Source organism: Sparus aurata, chromosome 6, assembly GCF_900880675.1.
Source record: "Sparus aurata chromosome 6, fSpaAur1.1, whole genome shotgun sequence".
Lineage (NCBI taxonomy): Eukaryota > Metazoa > Chordata > Actinopteri > Spariformes > Sparidae > Sparus > Sparus aurata.
This window is the reverse complement of record NC_044192.1, coordinates 20,069,610-20,093,078: the sequence shown is the minus strand read 5'-3', so window position 1 is coordinate 20,093,078 and position 23,469 is coordinate 20,069,610. Positions and strand designations below refer to the sequence as shown.

General features: G+C 40.1%; 4 protein-coding genes across 4 annotated transcripts; 2 read left to right on the top strand and 2 right to left on the bottom strand.

The window, feature by feature from the left end:
• Positions 1–80: 80 nt before the first annotated feature.
• On the top strand, positions 81–4,609 carry ndufaf3 (NADH:ubiquinone oxidoreductase complex assembly factor). Its single transcript, XM_030419412.1, has 5 exons — positions 81–658; positions 2,449–2,644; positions 2,762–2,828; positions 3,094–3,194; positions 3,672–4,609. Exons 1-5 carry the CDS (start codon positions 570–572, stop codon positions 3,774–3,776), a joined length of 558 nt encoding a protein of 185 aa, XP_030275272.1. The 5' UTR covers positions 81–569; the 3' UTR covers positions 3,777–4,609.
• An 884-nt stretch (positions 4,610–5,493) lies between these two features.
• Positions 5,494–9,542, bottom strand: LOC115583012 (rab GDP dissociation inhibitor beta). The gene is made up of 11 exons (XM_030419372.1): positions 9,214–9,542; positions 8,662–8,769; positions 8,452–8,548; positions 8,210–8,344; positions 7,942–8,140; positions 7,710–7,841; positions 7,418–7,517; positions 6,527–6,698; positions 6,204–6,348; positions 6,044–6,098; positions 5,494–5,959 (listed from the first exon to the last, which is right to left on the bottom strand). The coding sequence occupies exons 1-11, from the start codon at positions 9,253–9,255 to the stop codon at positions 5,813–5,815; spliced, it is 1,332 nt and encodes a 443-aa protein (XP_030275232.1). The 5' UTR covers positions 9,256–9,542; the 3' UTR covers positions 5,494–5,812.
• A 1,295-nt stretch (positions 9,543–10,837) lies between these two features.
• tmem43 (transmembrane protein 43) lies at positions 10,838–18,441 on the top strand. The gene is made up of 12 exons (XM_030419375.1): positions 10,838–10,986; positions 14,967–15,113; positions 15,252–15,386; positions 15,654–15,748; positions 15,861–15,910; positions 16,013–16,082; positions 16,164–16,234; positions 16,347–16,474; positions 16,595–16,669; positions 16,805–16,906; positions 17,022–17,139; positions 17,235–18,441. The coding sequence occupies exons 1-12, from the start codon at positions 10,969–10,971 to the stop codon at positions 17,435–17,437; spliced, it is 1,212 nt and encodes a 403-aa protein (XP_030275235.1). The 5' UTR covers positions 10,838–10,968; the 3' UTR covers positions 17,438–18,441.
• Positions 18,442–19,371: 930 nt separating this feature from the next.
• On the bottom strand, positions 19,372–23,469 carry LOC115583035 (transforming protein RhoA). The gene is made up of 5 exons (XM_030419411.1): positions 23,326–23,469; positions 22,180–22,337; positions 20,861–20,981; positions 20,205–20,335; positions 19,372–20,122 (listed from the first exon to the last, which is right to left on the bottom strand). Exons 2-5 carry the CDS (start codon positions 22,333–22,335, stop codon positions 19,949–19,951), a joined length of 582 nt encoding a protein of 193 aa, XP_030275271.1. The 5' UTR covers positions 22,336–22,337; positions 23,326–23,469; the 3' UTR covers positions 19,372–19,948.

Genomic DNA, 23,469 nt, shown 5'->3' with positions numbered 1-23,469 from the left:
GCGCTGTTACTCCGTGAACACGCCCCCCAGGCATTTTAATCAAAGGCAGAGCCCGGACATCTGAAGATTTCGTAAAATATGAAGTTTTTAAATACACATTTGATTTGTATATCATACAATTGTGTTGCTGTCAAATATGATAAAATTGGGTGTTATTCCCAATGCCATGGACTACAGCTGTAATAATGCAATACTCTGTTAATACTTAAAACCATACAGAAGCTTATTATGATGTTTAAGGAGAAAGAAAATCTACACTACCTTAGCTAGGGCTCCAGTTGCACTAACTAGTCAGTTGGCATAGCATTTAGCTAAGCTAGCTGTTGATATGAGTTATTTAACTATCTTTTCGTTTCACACAACACAATGCATATGTCTATGATGGATACAAGTGTAAATGAAAATACTAAGCTAACAAAAACACGAGGATTTATCATTGAGTTAAAGCTTGTTAAAAACCGGAAATCAAATCTGTTCGACTTTGCCTTACACAACACCGGAAACAAGCGGCTACTGGTGTCACACAGAAGTCGGTCCCCCGTTCTGTCACCGGTTATCACTCCGTCAACATGGCAAGTGCGGTGTGTGCCAGATTCCTCCTTCAGAGAACAACACAGGGGTTTCTCTTCTCCTCCAGGGCAGCACCCGCTTTCTCAAGGTATGTTAGGTTAGCATTCAAGGCTCGTGAGTCCTTAAAGGTGAATATTATTACTCACTACGTTGATTTAGGCAGCTGTCCAGTCCTCTCCTCTGTGGAGCCAGACGAGGACATGGAAACATCATGTTATGGTTGAAATACTGTTCTGTCACATGAGTTTTAGATCTTGTATTCAACAGAGGCGATATTATTCATGAGCCATGTTTTGCATTTAGCATTATTCCAAGAAAATTACACTATTATAAGTGCATTCATGTCCAGTGTTCATTTAGTCTGTAGGTCATAGGATGTCATGGGAACAGAGATGTGAATAAGCATTTCTTTCCCCTTGATAAATGTGTCACTTTTTGATTAATCTGGTAAAAATTACGTCTAGAAATTACAGATGATAGTTAAACCATTGGCTGTAGCCCGAGACCAGCATACATGCATAAGAAAAACATAGATATATACGAGAAAATAATCTATGCACTGTACTTTCATAAAACAATTATGTATTCATCAACCAGAGATGTCAACATAAACAATTTTGAAAAAGTTATTTCTAAAAAAAAGTGATTTAAGGTTCTGTCTGACTGTTTACTGTTTTGCTAAATGTTGACACATGTGATCGATGATCACTTCATTGTTTTGTGAAGATATATGGTTGTCCTATTGCAGATTATATCATTTTTGAGTTATGCAAATGCCGTGAGATGTTTGCAGGAGCTGTTTTGTACCTGATGAAGATTTGACTGAGCAGCAATGACAAAAGGAAACAGTGTTCCCTGTGTAATTGTTTTGTGTCAGTGGTGGCAGCAGCAGCTACATTTTGATATTTGTGCCACATCTATCCCTGTTGGTCTTAGTTTTGGCTCGAGGGCTATAGGTGGTTTGCAACACTAATGCAACTAATTTTGGTTAACCCTTCACGATTAAAGGGCTAGCTGTATGCTCCAAGGCTTATGCTTATTAATGTTTTGTTTTATTTTGTATTGTCTAGATTATAATGTCTTATTTCCAGTTTTTACTAGCAGTATTGGTAATTTTATAACTGAGTTTTATATGGGTCGACCATATCTGAGTGAATATCTTTAAGTTATCTGTTGTGGGGCAAACCCAGGGTGCTTATTCTACACTTTGTCATTATATATCTTGCTTTAAGTTTTTTGGGAAGTGGTGTATACTTTTATGTTTTTTTCTCTCTGTTATAACAGAACTGTCTCTGTTATAACAGGAACATGTTCTTAGCTTGTGTGAAAAAGCCGCTCTGGCTCCATCTGCTGGAGTCGGGCGATACATTCACATTGTCTTCAGGCCAGGTCCCATCACGAGTACTCTTACTGCGCTGCTTAAAAACCATCTGGCAGGACAGCAAGTTGACTAGAAAGTGCAGTGCTTCACATTTCTAAAACAAAAGATTGCTGAACGTGCTCAGATTTTTGTAACAGTCAGGAGGAAAAGTGTGTGAACGGGCTGAAATGAGCTGGTGTTCCTTAGACAAGCAGAAATGTTCGTTTCTTGACAGCTTCTTTGCTGCAGGAACAGCCCTAAAGCTTTTGGCTGTGCGCCCTGTCAGTAGGTTGGAGTTAGAGTTTTGGCTTTTAAACTGGGCCACATGGCAACAGTGCCGCAGTGCAGGCTGTTTTTTTTGTGAGATGTAAAGTGGTGGACAAAATGGGGAGACTCCCCACAGCTTTTCAGGCCACAGTCTGTCTATACAATATCACTGCTCACAGTAAAAAAATGATCAGTCTTTCACACTTAGTGCAGAATTGGTTCTAACTCAGTTTACCTGTCTTTGGTTCCAGCCCGTTTCTGTCTCGTGCACATAGATTAGGTCCTAGTGATGATGAATTGTACCAGCGCACCACCGTGTCCGTCATGCAGAAGGAGCCGGGCAGCGGGGTCATGATCCTCAGCTACAGTCCTCAAGGATTCAACATTAGCGGCAACAGAGTGCTTGGGCCCTGCGCTGTGCTGCCTCCTGCTATCCTCCAGTGGAACGTGAGACCAATACCCGGAAAATACTGTCACAGCTTTTTGTTTGTTGTGTCGTGCCCTGCTTTGTTTGACATTTAAACTTCTGTCTCTGTGTTTATTGTTTTGAATGTCTCTCTGCAGGTCGGCAGTTATAAAGACATCACTGAAGAAAGCGTCTCACTTTTCCACATGCTTGAACCAAGAATAGGTAACAGTCAAAGCACACTGACACAGATAGGTGAAAATATTTCAAGAAAAAACAATTCTTTTCACAATTATGTGATGTTTTTGATGATGGTGGTGAAGAAAAATCATCCAAAATCATCCCTCTTGTGACTGTGAAGGCCGTAACATGGTTCACATGTGTTTTTTAATGCAGTGATTCTGGTTTTGCCTTGATTTTGTCATTCATCTAGGTCAGTTTATGGCGTATTTAACTGAGAGAAATACTTTGTTACTTGTTGTCTATGCAGAAATTCTTGTGCTGGGCACAGGCGAACGACTTGAACGAATCAACCCCTCAGTTCTTGCTCTGCTCAAGAAGAAAGGCATCGCTGTGGAGGTGCAAGACACGGTAAAGTATGCTCGGTGTCTTAGTGCATATGCTCTACCTGACAACATGACAGACATTAGTAAAGGGAGACTTTCTGACTGCCTAGTGAGCAACACATAACACTACCAATTTTACACAGTAAAGCGTGTTTGCAGGCCTTGGAGAGTCCTAATGCAGATGTGAAAAAAGTAGCATAAAGCCTTTTGTGGCTCCAGAGGAAGCTGCATGTAATCTGATAAATTGCCTCCAGTGATGTCACTCAGTGGAAACAGTCCACTGGTCTGCATTGCACTCCTATAACACTGTCGCACAGTTTGAAAGAAATGATCCAAAGTGATGCATCAGAACAAGATAACACGCTTTACCTTCCTTTACAAAACCTGGCACCTACGTTTCCCACAATGTAACTAAAATCTGCAAAATAGGTGGAGTAGCCCTTTAAAGTTAACTGAGCTGCCTGTATTTACCCCTTTGTTTTTCATCTCTGCTGTATTGCAGCCAAATGCATGTGCAACGTTCAACTTCCTGACGAGTGAGCGGAGACTGGCAGCCGCCGGTCTGATTCCTCCACCCATCAGCACGGCACTGAAGGTGCAGGAATAAGTGTTGGGATGGCAACAGAAACTTGGCTGATTTCTGCAGCTGGAGGTCAGAGGTTTAGGAACGATCAGTGGGATGTGTTTCCAAAGGAACAAACTCTGTGATCAGCAGCTCTGAAGAAACCATCATTATATTTAATTACAACAGGGTTTTTTTGGAGATTAACGGTCAAGTGTGTAGGATTTAAAAGGGCTCTATTGGCAATTGAATATTATATTCACAATTATGCTTTCATTAGTGTATAATCACCTGGGACTAAGAATGGTTGTGTTTTTATTACCTTAGAATGAGGTGTTTATATCTACAGAGGGAGCGGGTTGTCTTCCACATAGTCTGTGATGTAACAGCCATGTTTCTACGGTAGCCCAGAACCGACAAACCAAACACTGGCTCTAGAGAGGGACTTTTTAAGGGGCCACTGTAAGGGAGGGTGAGCGAGGGGTGTTCAGTTGGTTGACAATCTGCTATCTCACCACTAAATGCCATAAAATCCTACACATTGGACCTTTAAGGTGTTTCCCAGTCAGCCGAGCAGGGAGCTGATGACGAACTGGTGATGTTGGGTTTCATGTTGTCAATTCAGGAGGCACATAGTGAAAGTGCTCACGTGAATACATCGTGGACACTCATGATGGAGAATTAGACTGTAATAAAGTGTGACCGTATTCTTTTGTATAAGAAATGTATTTGAAACCTTTACACTCAACAAACAATAACTGTCATAAATTTGAGTTGTTTTCATGTGTTGCATAGATGTATGATAATAGAATATTATTTATTTTAAAAGACATCTGTGCAGCAGATAAAAGTTATCTGTAAATAAAAAAGTAAGAATTCTTTGTGTAAGAATGTGTTTCTGCCCTCCAGCCCGAGGCGTTTGTGGTGCCTGTCCTTCATTTTGTTAAGCCTCTTTACTCAGTGCATCTGTCCGTCCGTGGTGCCGCCACCAACAAGCTGCCCGTGTGCAGCACATGACATAATTCAGTGGCTTTGTCCTTCTCACCCATAAGCTCCATAGATAAGAGAATCCACAAATCCTCTGCACATCACTGTGATTCATCTCTAATCATGTGCCTCTGTGCCACATGCCCAGAATGTTAAATCCCCGTCATTAACATGCAGGGTGCTGCCTCATTACTTTAACCTGCTACTGCTGGACATGAGTGGCACTAATAATCAGGAATTCCAATAGATCTGCAACAATTTCTTAATTAATAAATTAGCCAATTAAACAAAAATGAATTTCCAAATACTTTGAGAAATTGACTGATTGTTTTGGTCATTATTCAAGGAAAAAAGTCAAACATTTGCTGGTTGCACCTCCTTGAATGTAAGGATGTGCTGCTTCTTTTGGCATTCATAATAATAAATAAAGACTCTTTAGGTTTAGGATTGTTGTTTGGACAAAAGAAAGAAATACATCACACTTGGCTGTGATGAGCAATTTTCCCCATTTTATAGATACAGACACAAGTAATTGATTTTGATTTGTAACCCTAATTTCAATTGAACTGGCTCCAGTTAGGTATTTCAGTTACTTTAGAGATTAATTACATTGATGAGTAAATAAGCAAACTTGCCAGGAATTATGTAAGAAGCTGAAATCATACTGAATATTGAATATGAAGTTTTATCTATCAGATAAAGTAATAATTAAGACGTCATTTCAGTCAGTGATCAGGATTTTACGTTGGCAGTGTAAACAATAAAATGCAAGAATTGTGGAGCAAAGAAGTTGTATTGATCATCACACAGTATCACCTTGTCTCCAACGGAAAACACTGCAAAAACACACAAATCACATTTTAAAGGACTGACAAAAGAAAAAGACTTTCACACTGTTACTCAACAGCAGAAATTCACAAAGGGGAAGACAGATAACAAACACATTAGAGGAAAAAGACACCCAACATTTAAATAGTACACTCAGCTTTCACTGTACATGCTACATAACACCCACTGCTATAGTAAAATCACCATAATGTTATCACAGCCTCCAGCTGTTGAATTATTTGTTCCCATAATCTTAAAAGTCTTCCTCAGTCATCATCAGAGGTGTGAGACTGGTGTCTCTGTGATCCTCCGAAGCAGAGCTCTACCCCTGTGATCCGATGGTACATGTCCTTGATGTCCTCACACTCCGTCAAAAAGTGGTTTGTTGCATCATATGATCGGGACACAAATATCTATAGTGAGGACAGAGAAGAAAGTAGTCTGAGTCACCACACGTCATCACATTTTATGTTATGCTGTACAGAGAATCTCATTACCTGACTCCTTTTTCCATCTTCATTGGGAACTAGCAGGTGGTGGACTGAAACAAATCTAAATTGGCGGCAGGAAATAACATCAGTTAAATGTTGTTTGGAATGTAGTTTTTTTTTTTTTTTTTTTTTTTAAATAATTAAAGACTCTAAAAGTGTCACTGACTTTTGCATGATGGGCTTGAGGAGCTCCAGCCCTGGTTGAACTTCTTTCTCTGGGTTGTTGGTCTCTACAGCCGCGCTCACAGTGGCGATGTAAACCCCATCTGTGGCCACGTTGTGGGCATAAGACACTACAGAGATGTAAATGTCTGCACAGACAAGAGAGGGAAGAGAGAGAGTCAGTGTGATCAACTTTTCATAGACACAATTATTGAGTTGTTTACAGAGAATCTGTGGACTCCCACCACACACACACACGTCACCACGGTGATAGTGATATTATGTAATTTATGCCTACAAATGCTTTGGCAGAAAAGAAACAAACACCTGATTTCCTGTTGAGTTGTGCTTGAGGGATGATGATTTGGCAGGATTTGGCCTCGTGGGTGTTTTTAACTGGATGATTTAATAAACAAATGACTCTTATTACACGCCCCACTTTCCTCACTCGATTAGGAACGTAGCTCGGGTCGCAGATGAGCTGTTTACACTGGAACAGCTGTTAAAGAGACAAAAACACAAAATCCCTGAGGGCACATTCGTCAGTGGTGGAGGAAGCGCTCAGATCCTTCGTCTGAAAACAAGTGGTGTCCTACATCTCACTGAAAGGCTCCTTTCTTGGTGATAATGAGACAATTTGATGAGAAATCTTACATATAGATGCATATCAGATGAGGATTTAATTTATAACAAAACAATATATTTTATAAGATTTACATCTTCAAATATTTGAATTAGTAAAGCAGAGTTACAATGTAACTAAGTACAATTACCTCAGTGCTGTACTTACGTTGACCTTTGATGTACTTCTACTACTACTTCACAACATTTGGGTGGCAAATATTGTTATTGTTACCATTACATCTAATTGATAACTTTAGTTACTAGTTACTTTGCAGATTTTGCTGATATGTAGATACAGTATATATATATGCATGAATTACTTCTACTTGTATTTTTGACAGTTAAGTTATTTTACTTTAAGTTATCAGATACTTTAAGAGTTTTATTCACATTTTATACATAAAGGTGAGTTTCACTTTTACCAAAGTAATAATATGACACAATATGTTTACTACTCAAGAATGACTTTTGGGTACTTTCTGCAAGAGTAGTAACTTGTAACTAAGTATAATGTGCTTATAACAACTAGTTGACACGCTCTCAAAACAGCCCACCTTCTTTGTAACTACCCTGCCTCGAGGTAAAAGCACTTGCCTTCCCATCAGATTTCACAGCTTTCACTTTGCCGTTGTCCATCACAATCTCATCAACTGCTCTGTTCAGCAGGAAGGTTCCTCCGTACTCTGCACTCAGTCTGAAACACACAGAGGCAGGTTGGATAATGTGAAGATGATTCATAGTGACTGTTTTCTTTGTCTGCATCACTGAACATTAAACAAGTAGTGACAGTGAAAAATAGACACTGAAACATTTGGATGCATGATGCATGATCTCATTTCCCTGAAGAAGATAAACAGTTCCAAGTCTTGAGAAGTTATTTTTTCACCTGGCAAATCCCTGTGGTAGTTCTCCCAGCCCGTACACGGGGTAGATATATGGACTGGCCTTGTGGCGGGACAGAGACTCAGAGTACAGCTTTATCCGATTGATGGTCTCCACACACGGCTGGTCCAGGTAACTACAGTCACAAGGAGACGGTACATGAGACCAGGCAGGTTTTATCTCAAAGGATCATCTTTCATCACTTCTCATCTGGTTATTAAGTCCCTGTGACTGACCTCTCACTGCTGTGTAAGGCTATGGCATGACCTGTGAACTCAATGACGTCTAGTCCCAGATCAAAGCGGCAGAACAGTTCTCGTGTGGTCGTTTTTTTAGGATCCACGTCCTGGTATGTCCGAGGGTTTCTCACATCAAAGTTCAGGGCATATAGCAGCATTTTCTTGAACCTTCTCTTGTCAAACATGCCCATCAGATCTAAAACAGGAAGGTTTCTGTTAATATCATTAAATTGAGTTGGACAATTTTAGAAACACAGCTCATCACCTGAAGCATGGGCCTCTTCCTCGGTGCCGGGGACTTTGTGCACTTTGCCTGTTTTGTAGACATAGCTGCCTTCAATGACTTTGAAGTCCAGATACCGAGTGACCTCAGTGTGCACCAACATTTTCACCAGCTCACCTGATGCGAACACAAAACAGAGAGTACAGAAAATGCAATAACTTACACTGATATACTCTAAACAAAATGCAAAACAGACATCAGGATGAACAGCAGCAGGCTCTCACCGTTGGCAAGAAAGAATTTGGGGATGAGGTCGATGTTCCACTCTTTTCCACGACCCATAGACTTACCAGGACCTGGAACCTTAAACTTTTTGTACAGCTGTAAAATTTAGAAAAAATAAAAAAGGAAACACAAATTGACGTAGCAGCAGCTTTTTTAAAATAGAAGATATGGATTGTCTACTCATGTTGTTTGCGTTTGTGTGAACACACCTGCTCCAGGGGAGAGATGGATGCACACTCTCCTCCATAATAGGGATTCTTGTCAATGTGAAGAACCTTTTTCCCACTTTGAGACATTAAACCAGACAGGATGCATTCCTGAGACAGACAGTAAAGTGCACAGTCAGGACAAGGATCAAGGTTAGCATAATGACATCATCTAATTGCTGTAAATCCTTTAATCGGCACAACAGGAGCCCAGAAGAGCTGCATGTGAATGATCAGTAAAAGTGTGGACATTTAACTCACAGACATACCTTACCACTGCTTATAGTATAAAAATAGTTTAAGTTACAAATGGGAGAACAGGTTATTTAGTATAATTCTAGCTTGTCTGCGCAAAGTGTTTTGATTCTTTCAATCATTCTGGGGGATTAGTCATTTCTTGGCACATGCAAATAAAGCTTTGGTAAAAACGTAGACACTAATCCGATATTTGGTCACGTAAAAGTTGTGGTACAAAATAGCCCAACTCTGTTGCAATAGATACTACAAAAGGAATAATGTGTGTATAATGTTTATAATAAATACAAGTTTTCTTACCTTCAGTCCAGTTCCAAGCACAATAATATCATATTCCTGCATCCTAACTGTCTGTCCACTTGTTTGTCACTGCCTCACAGAGTCCCAGAGCTTTGCCTCAGCGTAGCCTGTTGCAGTATTGAGAATGTGTAGCTGCGTCTGTTTGTGGGTGTTTGTGTGTGTGTGCTAGTGTATTTGTGTGTGTGTGTTCTGTCTGTGTGTGTATGTGTGTGTGTGAGGGGGCTTGTATATTTGTACACAGAGAGAGACACAGGTATGATGATGATAAGTGACTAATTGCTTTGTGTTCCCATTTTCCATAATCTTCTTAAGACTGGCACCTATATGTGTGTGTGTGTGTGTGTGTGTGTGTGTGTGTGTGAGAGAGAGAGAGAGAGAGAGAGAGAGAGAGAGATTGGTAAAAGGGGTGGAGTTTCCCAGTTACTGCAGATTGAAGTATAAAATGAAGATGGTGTGATCATTCATAAAGAAATGTTTTTCACTCCTTAACTCTTTATTGTTTACATACTTATTTTAATATTTGCGTGCTGAGTTATTTTGTTGTGTTGTTGTGTGATTTTGCTTTTGAGCCTAAAGTGAGTGTTTTTGTATTGTCTGCTATGTTTGTAATCAAGTAAGAAATAGCAAATTGCACTACAAATTTCCCCAGTATATCATCAGCCCATACATTTTTGGTAGTTAATACTGATGCGTTGAGTAGCATATTAAGATTGTAGTTGGTCAAAATGCAACTAGTTTTAACTTTTTCCCATACTAGTGTATATCCGTGTTTCCCAAACTGGAGGTCAGTCGCCCCAAAAAGGTCACAAGAAAAACCTGAGAGGTCAAGAGATAATTAATAGAGGATGAAAGAAATAAAAATATGCTTCTGCTACACAAATATGTATTCATTTGTTTGGACTTAATCTTTTCATTAATGTTAAATATTGGATACATTTTACTTATTTGGGCCTTGAAGAGATTTGTATTGAAATAAAATAAAACACATTAGGAGTTTAAAGAGGTAGCACCACTTTTGAGGTGGAACTGCTAATAACTCATCTGGTACACAACAAGAAACCTACTTGATTAGCTGACATGAACAAACAAACATACTTAAATCTGTCAGAAATAGAGTTTGGAGCTGGAAAATTCCCTTGTTTTGCTTGACTCCTCAATATTCTTTTAACACTGGAGTGAATACTGCAGCTGGATGATCATCTAAGACTCAAAGCACAAAATATAAGTTTGCTTATATATGACATTGTTTGACAGAGCACCAACGTTTTGATGATAAAATGATGTAACATCAGCTAAAACTCCTGATATCTCCCTTCTGACGTCAACCTGCTACAACGTCTCAGTTACCCATCATGCCTTGAGATGAAGATGTCCGTGTCAGAGGAAGTTAATTCGAGGATGAGCTTGTTAACCTCACCGGGGTACTCGGGCAGCGAAGGTGGAGAATAGTTTTGATAACCAGCACTGACTCCGCCGCAAGCTCCGATCTACGCCGGACGAGTATTGCAGTGCATCCAAAGGCATGACCCGCCCTCCTCCTGCTGTGATTGGCTTATCCGGATATTCTTACCCATACTCTAACCAATCTCAATCCTCATGCCTTAAACTAACCAACCGAGGCGACAACTACTAGCCAATCAGAGGTCGAGTAGGGCGGGGCATTACTGTGCGGCGCTGTACCGGTGTTGTGTGAACGTCCTGTTGTTTGCATCTTCTTGTTTTTCAGGTGACTGAGGAGTTTAAGAAGTCAGAGAAATGTCTTCAGCACAGACAGTAAGTGCAGTCAAAGCGCGTTAAATGCTAAACATAACTGTTCCAGGACTTTGAGTTGTAATGAACGTTACCGGCACGTTTACACTTTAATCACCGCCTTCCCCCGTCGTCATTCCTTCAGATTAAACTAACACACGCAAGCTAACTTCCTTGCTTCTTTATTTGCTACATAACATTAGCTAGCTAACAACCCAGACTATTGAACTTCTTCAGTACTGGAAATAGCATGTAGCAGCATTCGTCGAAACATGTTACTAAACGGATTTAGGAAGTAAAATGAGTACAGAGCAAAAGAGGTGTGTCAGTTGTTCACACCTTGTGTCAAGGAACACAATCCCTTGACACAGGGTGTGTGTAAACTTGTTACTTTCACTATCTTGTGAATTAATCTTACCCCTCATTCTTCACGTATCGTTCACAGCAGAGTTGCAAGTCTATCTGCGAGTAATGTTCAACATAACTTAAAAGAAAAGGTTTGTCTCAAGAGTTTAAAAGCTTAACCCTTGTGCCTTCCTCGGGCATTTTTGTACATTTTTCTAAACTTTTTTTTTTGATTTAGCGATCATTTTGGCTGTGTTACAGCTTGTGGCATGGATTTTTGTAGGAACTCTTCTTTTTAGTCAAATTTTTGAAATCCAGTGTCTTTTACTCTTACATGTCTTTTATTTTCCTGTAATGCATTTTGCACCCTCTAACCACCTTCGTGGCAAAAATGTACACGCACAAAATCTGCCATAAAATACTCATACATCGATATTTTTTTCTGCTTTTTTTTTTGCTTGAATCCCTTAACTAACTTGTTCCCTGATCAAAATTATCAGATATTCAATAATTTTCAGGATTTTAACCCTTTAAATGCCAGTTTTATTATTTGAATTACTAATTATTTATTTTAAAAAAAACACAAAAAATGTATTATTTTCCATATAATAAGTAGTAGGCTGATGGGGCTTTAGTGGTGATTAGAGTCTTTGATATATCAAAGATTACCAACAAAATTGATTTGATTGCATTAGTATATTTTATGTAGTAACAGATACTCCCTCTAACCACCTTCGTGGCAAAAAATGCCCCATTGACTTCCATTAAAACCACATTTTTTAATCTCACTACCATTACAGTATAAAACCATGAATTCTGTAATGTCAGCATGCCATTTTGAAGAAAACTAGTGATATTTGACATTTTTGATGTATTTCACCAGATTCGACCATTTTCCCATTGTAGGCCGATGCATGAAATTCTTGTATTTTTGCCAGTTATATTATGGAGCCGGGTGACTACCAGGGCCCTGTGTGTGTGTGTGTGTGTGTGTGTGTGTGTGTGTGTGTGTGTGTGTGTGTGTGTGTGTGTGTGTGTAAGCATGCACTGATCACTTCAGCGGTGAAAAAAGGCCAGCTTTTGAGGAATGTGTTTCATGTGTCTTTGAAAAGGTGCTTGAAGGAAAACATGCCTTGGCTGTTCTGAAAAACAAAGCAAAAACAACGGTTAGTGTGTTTATGCACCTGGCTGCTTTCACAGCCAAAGATAAACATGCAACTTGTCTGAGGGGTCATTTCATTAGTGAGCAGAGAGGGTGCAAAAATGAAAAGGCATTTCAGAAGAGAAGAGGCATTAGAAATGGTCATGCAGCCTTTATCTGACAGCGAGCTGCAGGGTTCATCAGAGGAAAACACGATCTTTGAGGGGGAGTCTGACACAGAAGGCTCGCTGGAGTCTTCCACGTCTGTGAGTGCCTCTGACCCATCCTCTGAGAGTGAAGCGGGCACTGAGGATTCTGTCCATCCTAAAAGTCAGTGGACGGGCAAGTGTGGTCTCCATCTCATGCTGAGACTTTGTGCTACATGCAGGCACCCACCGGCATGATGCCAGGGCCCACGAGATATGCAATATCAAGAATCCATAATGTAGCATCATCTTTTGACCTTTTCTTCACTCCTGACCTGATCCAGCTCATTTTGCAAATGACAAACTTATACGGGAGGCATTCAGTGTCAGGATGGAGTGACGTGGCTGCCCAAGAGATTCAGGCATACATGAGACTTCTCATCCTGACAGCGCCATTGACCAGCTCCACTAGAAGGAGAATTGTGTGCTGGTTGTGCAGAGGCCTGAAAAAGAGGTCTTCCACCACCAAGTGTGCATTTGTAGGGAACACTAGGTCACATGCTGCAGGACCACACACACACACACACACACACTTTGAAACCTCCTTTCTGTCCAGAAGAAGAAGAAGAAACAATAACTTTGATATTTCAACAGCAGCTGTAAACTTTTATTTCATTTAACCCTCAGATTACACACACACACACACACACACAGACACAGACACAGACACACACACACACACACACACACACACACACACACACACACACACACACACACTATCCATGTATCTGTTTCTCTCAAACACACACACACACACACACATCGTATATTCAATGCCTGGATATTTCTGTTTATATTTCATATTTTGTTCATATTTCATATGTTCTATTTTGTTTTTTGTTGTCTAAATTTCCAAAGTTGTTGCAGTTTGCACAATAAGAGTTCACACTGATGAATCAGATGTTGATTTAAAAACATTTCACACACACACACACACACACACTGGGCCCTGGTAGTCACCCAGCTCCATAATATAACTGGCAAAAATACAAGAATTTCATGCATCGGCCTACAATGGGAAAATGGTTCAATCTGGTGAAATACATCAAAAATGTCAAATATAACTACTTTTCTTCAAAATGGCATGCTGACATTACAGAATGCATGGTTTTATACTGTAATGGTAGTGAGATTAAAAAATGTGGTTTTAACGGAAGTCAATGGGGCATTTTTGGCCACGAAGGTGGTTAGAGGGAGTATCTGTTACTACATAAAATATACTAATGCAATCAAATCACTTTTGTTGGTAATCTTTGATATATCAAAGACTCTAATCACCACCAAAGCCCCATCAGCCTACTACTTATTATATGGAAAATAATACATTTTTTGTGGGTTTTTATAGATAATTATAATATAACTGGCATTTAAAGGGTTAAAATCCTGAAAATTAATGAATATTTGATTATTTTGAACAGGGAACAAGTTGATTAAGAGATTCAAGCAAAAAAAGCAGAAAAAAATATTGATGTATGAGGATTTTATGGCAGATTTTGTGCGTGTACATTTTTGCCACGAAGGTGGTTAGAGGGAGTATTTGTTACTACATAAAAAATACTGATGCAATCAAATCAATTTTGTTGGTAATCTTTGACATATCCAAGACTCTAATCACCACCAAAGCCCCATAAGGCTACTACTTATTATATAGAAAATAATACATTTTTTGTGTTTTTTTTTTTAAATATAATTGATAATTCAAATAATCAAACTGGCATTTAAAGGGTTAAAATCCTGAAAATTATTAAATATTTGATCATTTTGATCAGGGAACAAGTTGATTAAGGGATTCAAGCAAAAAAAAAAGCAGAAAAAAATATTGATGTATGAGTATTTTTGGCAGATTTTGTGCGTGTACATTTTTGCCACGAAGGTGGTTAGAGGAAGTTTTTTTAAGGAGGGCACAAGGGTTAAATTAAACCTTTTAAAGTTTATGCAATGATAAAACGTGGACATATGTATAAACTAAAACCTAAAGATGAGCCTAAAAGTTTGATTTGTTGCGTCTAGTTTTGCTCCACCATCCACACTTAATGAGTTAGTGTTTCATGTGAGAAAAGTAATACTTTTGACAGTTTTAAGTGGGGTTAATAGTTGATATACTGCTGTCATGGCACGTCTCACCTGCTCCTTTAGTGGAGACAAATATAAACCTACAATCCAGAATAACCAGACACTTGCAATATGGAGAAGAGGAATTCATTCAGTGTTCCCCTTACAGTCAACAATATCATCCATCTTTCTTCCGGATACAGAGCTGTGGTTGTTTCTGGCATTAAACCTGAGTTGATTTTGCATGATTGTCTCAGTTTTCAGGTACAGGCCCAAACCAACACAAGCGTGTATCTACTCAATCCAACCCTGGCTTCCTGGAGCGATTGAGTGAAACTGCAGGAGGGACACTTGTCGGTGTCGGGCTGTTTTTCCTGTCCATTTATGTTCTCTTCACCAATGAGGTAAGAAACAAAGTCAAAGAGGGAACAATTTTATTCATGAAGGTCACATCTAAGCCAAATTACACACTATTGAAGTCAAAGTCAAAATCAAATTGTTGAGTGTAACTCTGCGCCCACTGTAACTGTGTCTGTACTCAGGGACGGGCTCTGCAAACAGCATTATCCCTGGATGAGGGTCTTTCTCTGGTTGTGCCATTGGATTCTCGCTCCAGCCTCGACCTGCAGAACAACAACCGTTTAGTTCATCTGTCTGCACTGCTGCGAACCTCCCAGGTAGGCTGTACTGTATATTTGTAGGTTTGACCCTGTTGTGCAGAACTGCTCTTTTAAATGACACATTTAGTACAGTATATTTTCTGTTCAACACCTTAAACACCACAAATCCACCCTTGTTTTTAGTCTCCACTTAAAACCTATAATCCGTGTATATCTTAGACATTGTAATTTGCATTGTGGAGCATTTCTTTCCCTTTGTCTTGCTGTCTTTTGGATGATATAAGAAGTACTTCAGCGTATTAATGTGCACCTGTGTTTGTGTAGCCTCTGCATGACCCCAACTACAGAGTGGTGGTGCAGGCAGTCAAGCTGAAGAGGCAGGTGGAGATGTACCAGTGGGTGGAGTACCGGGAGAGCAAGTGAGTCTGTTGTGTGCATGTCAACATTCAGGTTTGGGGCAGGTGTTAAACCTCTGACTGGAATAAGGAGTATTGTTCGCCTGAAGTGAGTTTGTTTTGTGACACTTTCCAGGGACTACCAGGAGGACGGTGAGACCAAGACTGAGACGACCTACACCTACAGTGAGTTATTTTTGAATACCTTAACCTGTTAGTATTTGATACCATGTCATGCTTGACTGGTTGAAGCTGAATTGTTTTGAAATGATGACTCCCTTTCTTTAGACACCGAGTGGAAATCAGAGTTGATCAACAGTCGTAATTTTGATAAGGAGATCGGTCACCAGAACCCGAGGTATTCTGATGTTTCTAAGATAATCTTATTGTATTTTCTGGCACACACTTTTTGTGTACTAATTTAATCTCTGAATTTCAGTGCCATGGCGGTCGAGAGTGTCACAGTGGTGGCTCCTGAGGTCAGAGTTGGATCTTTCCTTCTCTCTAAAGGTATCTGACATAAACACACTACAGAGCGTAAACAGAGGCTGTGTTGTTTGTCACACTCTTCACATTCAGAGTTTACTACTAATTAATCAGTTGGTTGTTTGGTCGTCCTCAGGTCTGGTGGAGCAGATCAATAACTTCCAGACGCTGAGATTGAGGGATTTTAATGCCTTTAACTTGGACCCTTTTCTCAGCATCGATGATGATTATTTCTATCACACCCAGTACCCACGCAGGCCAGAGGTGAGCATCATAATGTGAATTTCTCTCGCAATACATAAACCTTTCCTCTGATGGGTTACATACTCCACAGTGGGGCAGTTATTGAGTTGACATTTTATTTGTTTGTTTGTTTTTTATAAGGTCGGGGACGTACGTGTGAGATTCTCCTTCGCCGGACTGAGCGGTGAGACATCTCATCTTGGCCAGGCTCAAACTGTGAGTGCTGCAGATAATTGTCTTATTATTTCAGGCTTAACTTAATGATCAATTTCTACAGTGCACTTAATTTTAAAGCTTAGACTGTGGTATTCCTCTTGATATGCCGATGTATAAATGACAACTGTTTTTCAGGTCAGTATTGTGGCCATGCAGAGAGGAGAGCAGCTGATGCCTTTCAAGACCAAGTCAGGAGACACTCTGGAGATCCTGTACCTGGAGGAGCTCACTCCAGAGGTCACTTTGGACTTGATCTTTGTCAATTTAATCAGATTAGTTGTGAAATAAGTATGTTTTAATTAATACCTCCACTTGGTTCTGCTAGTTGATGTACTTGTATTGTTTCCTGTAGGAGGTTTTTGCCAAAGAACACCAGTATAACAGTATGAAGACGTGGGGATTGAGGGCTGCAGGCTGGGCCCTCATGTTCCTCAGTATTCAGCTGACCATGCGAATCATCTACACACTGGGTAAACAAACACTCACTGCTGCTGTACATCCACATCATACAAGGGTTTCTTTCCCTGCATCTCATGCATCTTCCTCTCTGCTGTGTGCCCTACAGTGGATTGGGTTCCTGTTCTCAGAGAGCTCGTGTCCGTGGGGCTGAAGATCTTTGCCATGTGCGTCTCCTGCTCTCTGTCTCTTCTCGTCATCGGAGTCGGTTGGCTTTTTTACCGACCGTTAGTGGCTGCGGCTCTGGGAGCATTAGCTCTGCTTCCAGTGTTCCTCGCCCGCTCAGGGTTTCCAGCCAAAAAGAACCAATGACTGTAAATGACTGTAAACTGATGATTATCACAACAGTTTCTGGTGCCTGGCTGTAGCCGTCCAAGCAGAGGTGTGAGACAGTGTGTGCAGCTGCTTTTGTCCACTGCTAGGTTACAAATCACATAGGACTGGCTTTCTTGGCTAAAACAGACATTCTACAGCAATATATGTACTCTGATCTAATTGGTTTAGTCCACAACATAGACTTGAACATTATATATTTTTTCATGAATATTCATAGTGGGCATCATTTGATCTACCTGGAGATATATTTATGGATAAAATTAAATGACCGCTGCTGATGTTGTCCTATCAGACACCTTCATACAGCAAATGTTTTGAAATGATCATCAGCCCACAAGCCCCACTGTGCTTTCACTTCATATTTTCATCCAAATTCATCCTCAAGTTTTGTTACAATGTAGGATTGCTGAAGTTTGTAAATATAACTTGCCAAAGACTTGTTGCTCCCTCTACAAACCTTAACCTCAGTTGCCATTTTCTCAGGTACACCTAGTTAGCCTGAGGGGTTTACAAATACATTTAAACTTTATGTCTATTTTGAATGTTGCCTTTTGTGGGGCTGTTGAAATGTATTGTGTTTTACCAAAAGCTACATTTTAGTGTACACTCCATGTGAATAGGTTGCACAAAATAAGTTTAAGTAAAAATTGAACAAGGGGGATAATCAGACTATATTGGTTTAAGCTGATATTTCGCTCTGATCTGCAGAAAAGAAATTGCTTTCAAAATTTGACTCAAGTTGCTCTTATCATCAGGGTTTTGTTCATGAATTAAAAACTGCATGACATGAGGTAATGTGTAAACATCAAATAAAATTCAGTTTTCATTTGGAAAATGAAGAATGTCAGTGCTTTTTCAAAGCACTTAAGTGTGGAAAATATACCAGTCTTGGTTAAATACCAAAGAACTGTAGAAAGGCAATCGTATTGTTTGTATGCAGTGTATGTTAAATAAAGCACTTTTTCTGTGTCAACTTAAAACCAAAATGACTTGTCTCATGTTTCCAGGCGGTGTAAAAAAAAGTCAAGCCTGAACCTTGGCTTGTCACATAATTGCCAAAGACCCTGCTATTTTAGGAAGTGTCACCATTGGTTCATAAAAATAGTTGACAAAGATTAATCGGACTTTTGACCTTTCAAATGGTGATACCAGCATTAGAAAAGTCTGTTGGACTGTATTGTTGATGTAGGCCTACATGAATCTACAGTGTCAATCATGTCTGCTGAGTGCCCTAGAATGTGCACTTTTGATCACTGCAACTGAGTCACACTCTCAAATACATGTATGTAGTTACCTATGCTGCCCGAACATCAGGGGTCAGAATTTCCAACCTCCAACCTTTAAGTGTTACAGACGCACAACACCAAAATCAGGCTGACCACAACAACATTATGTTTCCTTAGCAAGTATACAGACAAGTGAACCATCAGGAGTGCAGCCTCCTGACATACATACATATAAATAAAATAGAGAAAGGAAAATTACACAAGCTACCAGATGCCACTTTTCTTCCAGGACCCAAATCTACATATTTCATTCACTAACCCAGTACAAAAACATCCTGCACCCTCAATGGTTACTACCATTGTTGTGTGAGGTCACACAACTGCTCCCTCATGAAGTCGGGGTAGATGGATCTGGCCCGAGCTAACAGGTGGGAATTTCTACTTTGAGAGATTTTACATTGTACTTTTCTTGTAGGAGGTTGGACATTTTTAAACTTATGAGTTGTCTGGAAAGCAGCACTAGATTCATGTGCAAAGACTGATTGTGTAAAACTGCTTGTGCATGCTGAAAAAGTTCTGTCCTTGGAAATGTTTCACCAAGGCCCTGCTTAAAAACTTTATTCTGTATCCAAGCAACACTAAAACTCATTCAGTGTTTTTTTATAGAGCAAGTGATACAAATGATCAAGATTCTTACAAAGTAATTTATTACACAAAACACTAAGTTTCCATTTGCGTTTTAACAAAATGAGTTTCCAGTCTCATATTGTGCATGTGGTCATAATGCACATTGGATTTGTATCTGAAGCACACAAACAAATTTCGACTTCATGTGTGCATCTGTTTGCTGAAATAATTAAAGGACTATGGGTCACAGTGTACAGGTACTTCACCCTAGATGGCTGTGGAGACATTCCTCAGATCAGCAGGCAGGGCTTAAGCACGTAACTGTAGTTGGCAGGTATGACACAACAGGTCCCCTGGCTGATCTCTTTGATTACATAGTACATGTTGATAAAGGAGGTTTCAGTATGGCAAATTTACTCATGTTAAAGTACAAAAAAGTATTTTCCATAACCTCAAAATTGAATACTGACAGAACCTGACTACTTTTGCTTAAGACAAAAAAAGTAAAAGCATTACACCTTTAGTAAAAACTGGGGGAGAACAGTCCTTTGTGTGGGTGTGTTTGGGGGTAGGTTTGACCTAATGCTCCTTCTTCTTCTTCCCCCCCTGTAGGAAGCAGTCCTCGTGCCCCCGTTTACAGTAGGACACATTTACTGCTCTTCTTTCCCCGCCGGGCCTGTAGTGCAGCCCTGGTGGCCATCTCGAACACTTCCCTCACACCATCCTTTGTTTTTGCAGAGCACTCCATGTATCCAAAGGCACTGATCCTGTTAGCCATGTCCCGTCCATCCTCTGGTTTCACTGGTTCCTAAAGAAGAAGGTCGGGAGAAGTTTTAGGAAACAGGTTTACCACTGGGGGGATGTTGATGTGTTTGTTTTGACATTTTTACCTGCTTCATTTTGGCAAGCTCCCTCCGAGTGTGCTCATCATTGCGCAGGTCCTTTTTATTTCCCACCAGGATAATGGGAACATTAGGGCAGAAGTGTTTCACCTCGGGAGTCCACTTCTCAGGAATGTTCTCTAAATAAGGGGACAAAAGACACAATCAGTCAGAGCAGAAACACAGCTACAAGACACGCGAAGGTGAGGTGAATCAAACAGAGCAGAAATGTACTGTATCTAAGATGGAGACATTACTTGATGTTGGACGGGTTCCTTGTAAATTTCAGAACATGATAAATGCCTTGTTAAGTGTGTGTGTTTGTGCAATTGTAATATACGGGAATGAGCAAAATAAGAGAAACATGATGTGATACAACCACCAGAGGATGAGTGTGCTAATATGCTTCCTCATGTCCAACAGCTCTACCTGTTTAACAACTCTGTTTGTGATTGTTTCTTAAACACATCATCATCAGCGCTATTTTTAAATATCGAACTGGTCCGTCTACATCTCTACTGTTTATTCAACAAGTTAGGAGTTACATATGAAAACTTATGTAATGTGTTTTCTTTAGACTTTCTAAATCATGACATTTACATGTAAACGAGAAGAAGTGTACCACAAACATTAACATACACAGTCAGCTCTCTGTCTCAACTTACCAAGACTGTCAGGGCTGTCAATGGAGAAGCACATGAGAATGACATCAGTGTCTGGATAGGAGAGCGGGCGCAGCCTGTCATAGTCTTCTTGACCTGCTGTATCCCAGAGCGCTAACTCAACCTGCCATGAGAGTAAACATGTTATAAACCACATGAAGCTGAACCACGTTCAGTGTGCTTCAGGTCTACAGGTTGGAAATTATTCTGACCAAATGAATGCATACAAACAAATGCCCTGTATTCAGAGATACTCATCCCATCCCAACCACACCCCATTAGTAATAACACTGGTTAACCATTTTACTGAAACAGCACCTTAACGGTGATACAAACATTTTAGACAGCAAGACATGTTCTCTCAGGACTGCTCTTTGCAATAATAGTCATGCAGCTTTTTAAAATCTGGAGGAGGTTTTGCCTTTCCCAAAATCAACTGTATTTCTCCAGGACTGCTTGCTCTTCCTTTAATTAGGGCTGGGACACTGATCATCAGGGCGTAAAGATGAACAATTCCATCCATATTTGAATAAAAAGTATAGCAACAAATCTTAAATTTGAATTTTGTTTTGGACTGAAGGTATATTTTACTGCTATAGTGACATAAATCACTCCCTTGTTAATCATTCCGTGCTGCATATGCAAAAGAGAGTTTCACATAATCACTGACGGGTTTTGCGCAAATGCCATTTTTAGCATCTATAAAATCAGATGTGTTAACGCCACACATTGTCAATAGAGAGACGTTTGCATATTATGGAGACTTTGTTTTTTGTTCCACTGTGAGAATTGTTAAATGGTGGACAGAAGATTAAATTCTACATTTTAGTCTACATTTGAACAGTTTCTGGGATTTTACAGACCAAACAACAAATCCATTAATCAGGAAAAATAGACGGTTTAATCAATAATGAAAAACACCATCGGCTGCAGCCCTACAATATATATTGTAACTCTGACTTCGGACACAGCCAGGCAGAGCAGAATAGATTCATTCGTGTAATTTAAATTGTCTTTCTTAGAACTTGCACCAAGGAACCATATTAGTCCTTGGTTAAATCTTAGAGGTAGACCAACTGAGTAAGAGCTATTATTAAGACTAACGTGTGCTTTGTTAAATTGTCAACAAACCTTTCATCAATCCAAACACATAACATAGGTAAAACTGTTAACTTAATCAACACATCAAATCACATATGACCTGTATCACTGTTGGTGAGAGGTATGGGGAAGACAGTGCAACAAGCCTCCAGATGTTGTTGCAAGCAGATGCCAAGTTACATAATGCAGATTCTGGTTTGAAAGACCGAATGTATTCTTACCTGTTTGCTATCAACCTCGATGTCAGCGACGTAGTTCTCAAACACTGTGGGCACATAGACCTCTGGAAACTGGTCCTTACTGAACACAATGAGCAGACAGGTCTTCCCGCAGGCTCCATCTCCAACTATGACCAGCTTTTTCCTGATCGCTGCCATAGCTGCAGACAAGAAACAGATTGCGGACAGAAAACAGCAAAGGTTACAACGCGAGGACACTTTATCTCTAACAACAGGGAGGGCCACTTTATTGCGTGCAGGCATTGTGCAACTACTACCACTGTAGTGTACTGTGAGAAACGATGAGCAGTCAGTAACCTTCAGCTGTGTTGACACAACGCCAACACGTCTGAAACCAACACCCGAGGCTAACTATTTAGCTTCATGTAGCAACATCGCAAGTCGGGCAGTCAACTACATTGTGGGTTTTACATAAGGAAACACACACGGACAGCATAACAAAAGTTGAGAGCACACGACTTTTATGTTGACTTTGGCTTGAAATTTGAGTCAGACTAGGAAGGCTCGACCATGATGATACATTTCCGCTCCGGTGTGTCTGACCCATCCCGGCGTCAAGTCTGACAAATTATTCTACAATTTGCGTCTATATCACAATCAAAGCACAGAATAAACTTATAAAAACCTTAACACATTGGCAGGACACACAAAAATTTAATTGGGAACCAGTACAGTGGGGGTTGACCTAGATTGTACCGAGCTAAGAGGTTCTGTTTACAAAAGAATTGACGCTAGTTACTATAGCTAACGAGCTAGCCTTTAGCCGGATATACGACTGAGTTTTCATCTTTGCGGCATTATTTAAAGCTAGAACCGGATATATGTGCGATATTTATGATGAAGCACATACAATCCCATGGCGTTGTTTTTTGTTTCCATCTTACTACTAAGCCAAACCTTTTTTCCTTTAGAGTCAAACCCGGTACAGCTAGCTACCCAGACTTAGCTTAGCATAACGGAAGTCGCTTCGACTTTATCGGTCCGTTAGCCAGAGCTAGCTGGCTAGCGTAAGCAAAAAGATCGGACGGAAATATACCTTAACGAAATATATATATCCATATTACTGCCAATAGTTACACTGACAGGGTACTACGACCCACTCGTTGCTTGTAAATGACACACGCTTACCAAATGGTTGGTTTAAAATCTATCCAATTGATTTCCAAGTAGTGCTTTGTTGGCCTCAGTCGCTGCTCCCTGACTGCGCTGCTGCTGCTGCTGCTGGAGGATTAACAGGAGGGAAGTGAGGGGGTGGGGAGAGGACAACAATAC

Bases quoted from the DNA above. Each gene is read 5' to 3' on its own strand.
- ndufaf3 (XM_030419412.1), top strand. From the start codon at position 570: ATGGCAAGTGCGGTGTGTGCCAGATTCCTCCTTCAGAGAACAACACAG. The intron at 2,645-2,761 runs GTGAGACCAATA...GTCTCTCTGCAG, and splicing joins CTGCTATCCTCCAGTGGAAC to GTCGGCAGTTATAAAGACAT. The intron at 2,829-3,093 runs GTAACAGTCAAA...TTGTCTATGCAG, and splicing joins CATGCTTGAACCAAGAATAG to AAATTCTTGTGCTGGGCACA.
- LOC115583012 (XM_030419372.1), bottom strand. From the start codon at position 9,255: ATGCAGGAATATGATATTATTGTGCTTGGAACTGGACTGAAG. The intron at 6,699-7,417 runs GCAAGTGCTTTT...TCTCTTTAACAG, and splicing joins CTGTGAAATCTGATGGGAAG to CTGTTCCAGTGTAAACAGCT. The intron at 6,349-6,526 runs GTGTTTGTTTCT...TTGTCTGTGCAG, and splicing joins ACAACTCAACAGGAAATCAG to ACATTTACATCTCTGTAGTG.
- tmem43 (XM_030419375.1), top strand. The intron at 15,387-15,653 runs GTAGGCTGTACT...GTGTTTGTGTAG, and splicing joins CACTGCTGCGAACCTCCCAG to CCTCTGCATGACCCCAACTA. The intron at 15,749-15,860 runs GTGAGTCTGTTG...GACACTTTCCAG, and splicing joins GTGGAGTACCGGGAGAGCAA to GGACTACCAGGAGGACGGTG.
- LOC115583035 (XM_030419411.1), bottom strand. From the start codon at position 22,335: ATGGCAGCGATCAGGAAAAAGCTGGTCATAGTTGGAGATGGAGCCTGC. The intron at 20,336-20,860 runs GTAAGTTGAGAC...CCCCTTATTTAG, and splicing joins TGACAGCCCTGACAGTCTTG to AGAACATTCCTGAGAAGTGG. The intron at 20,123-20,204 runs GTAAAAATGTCA...CTTCTTCTTTAG, and splicing joins AGCTTGCCAAAATGAAGCAG to GAACCAGTGAAACCAGAGGA.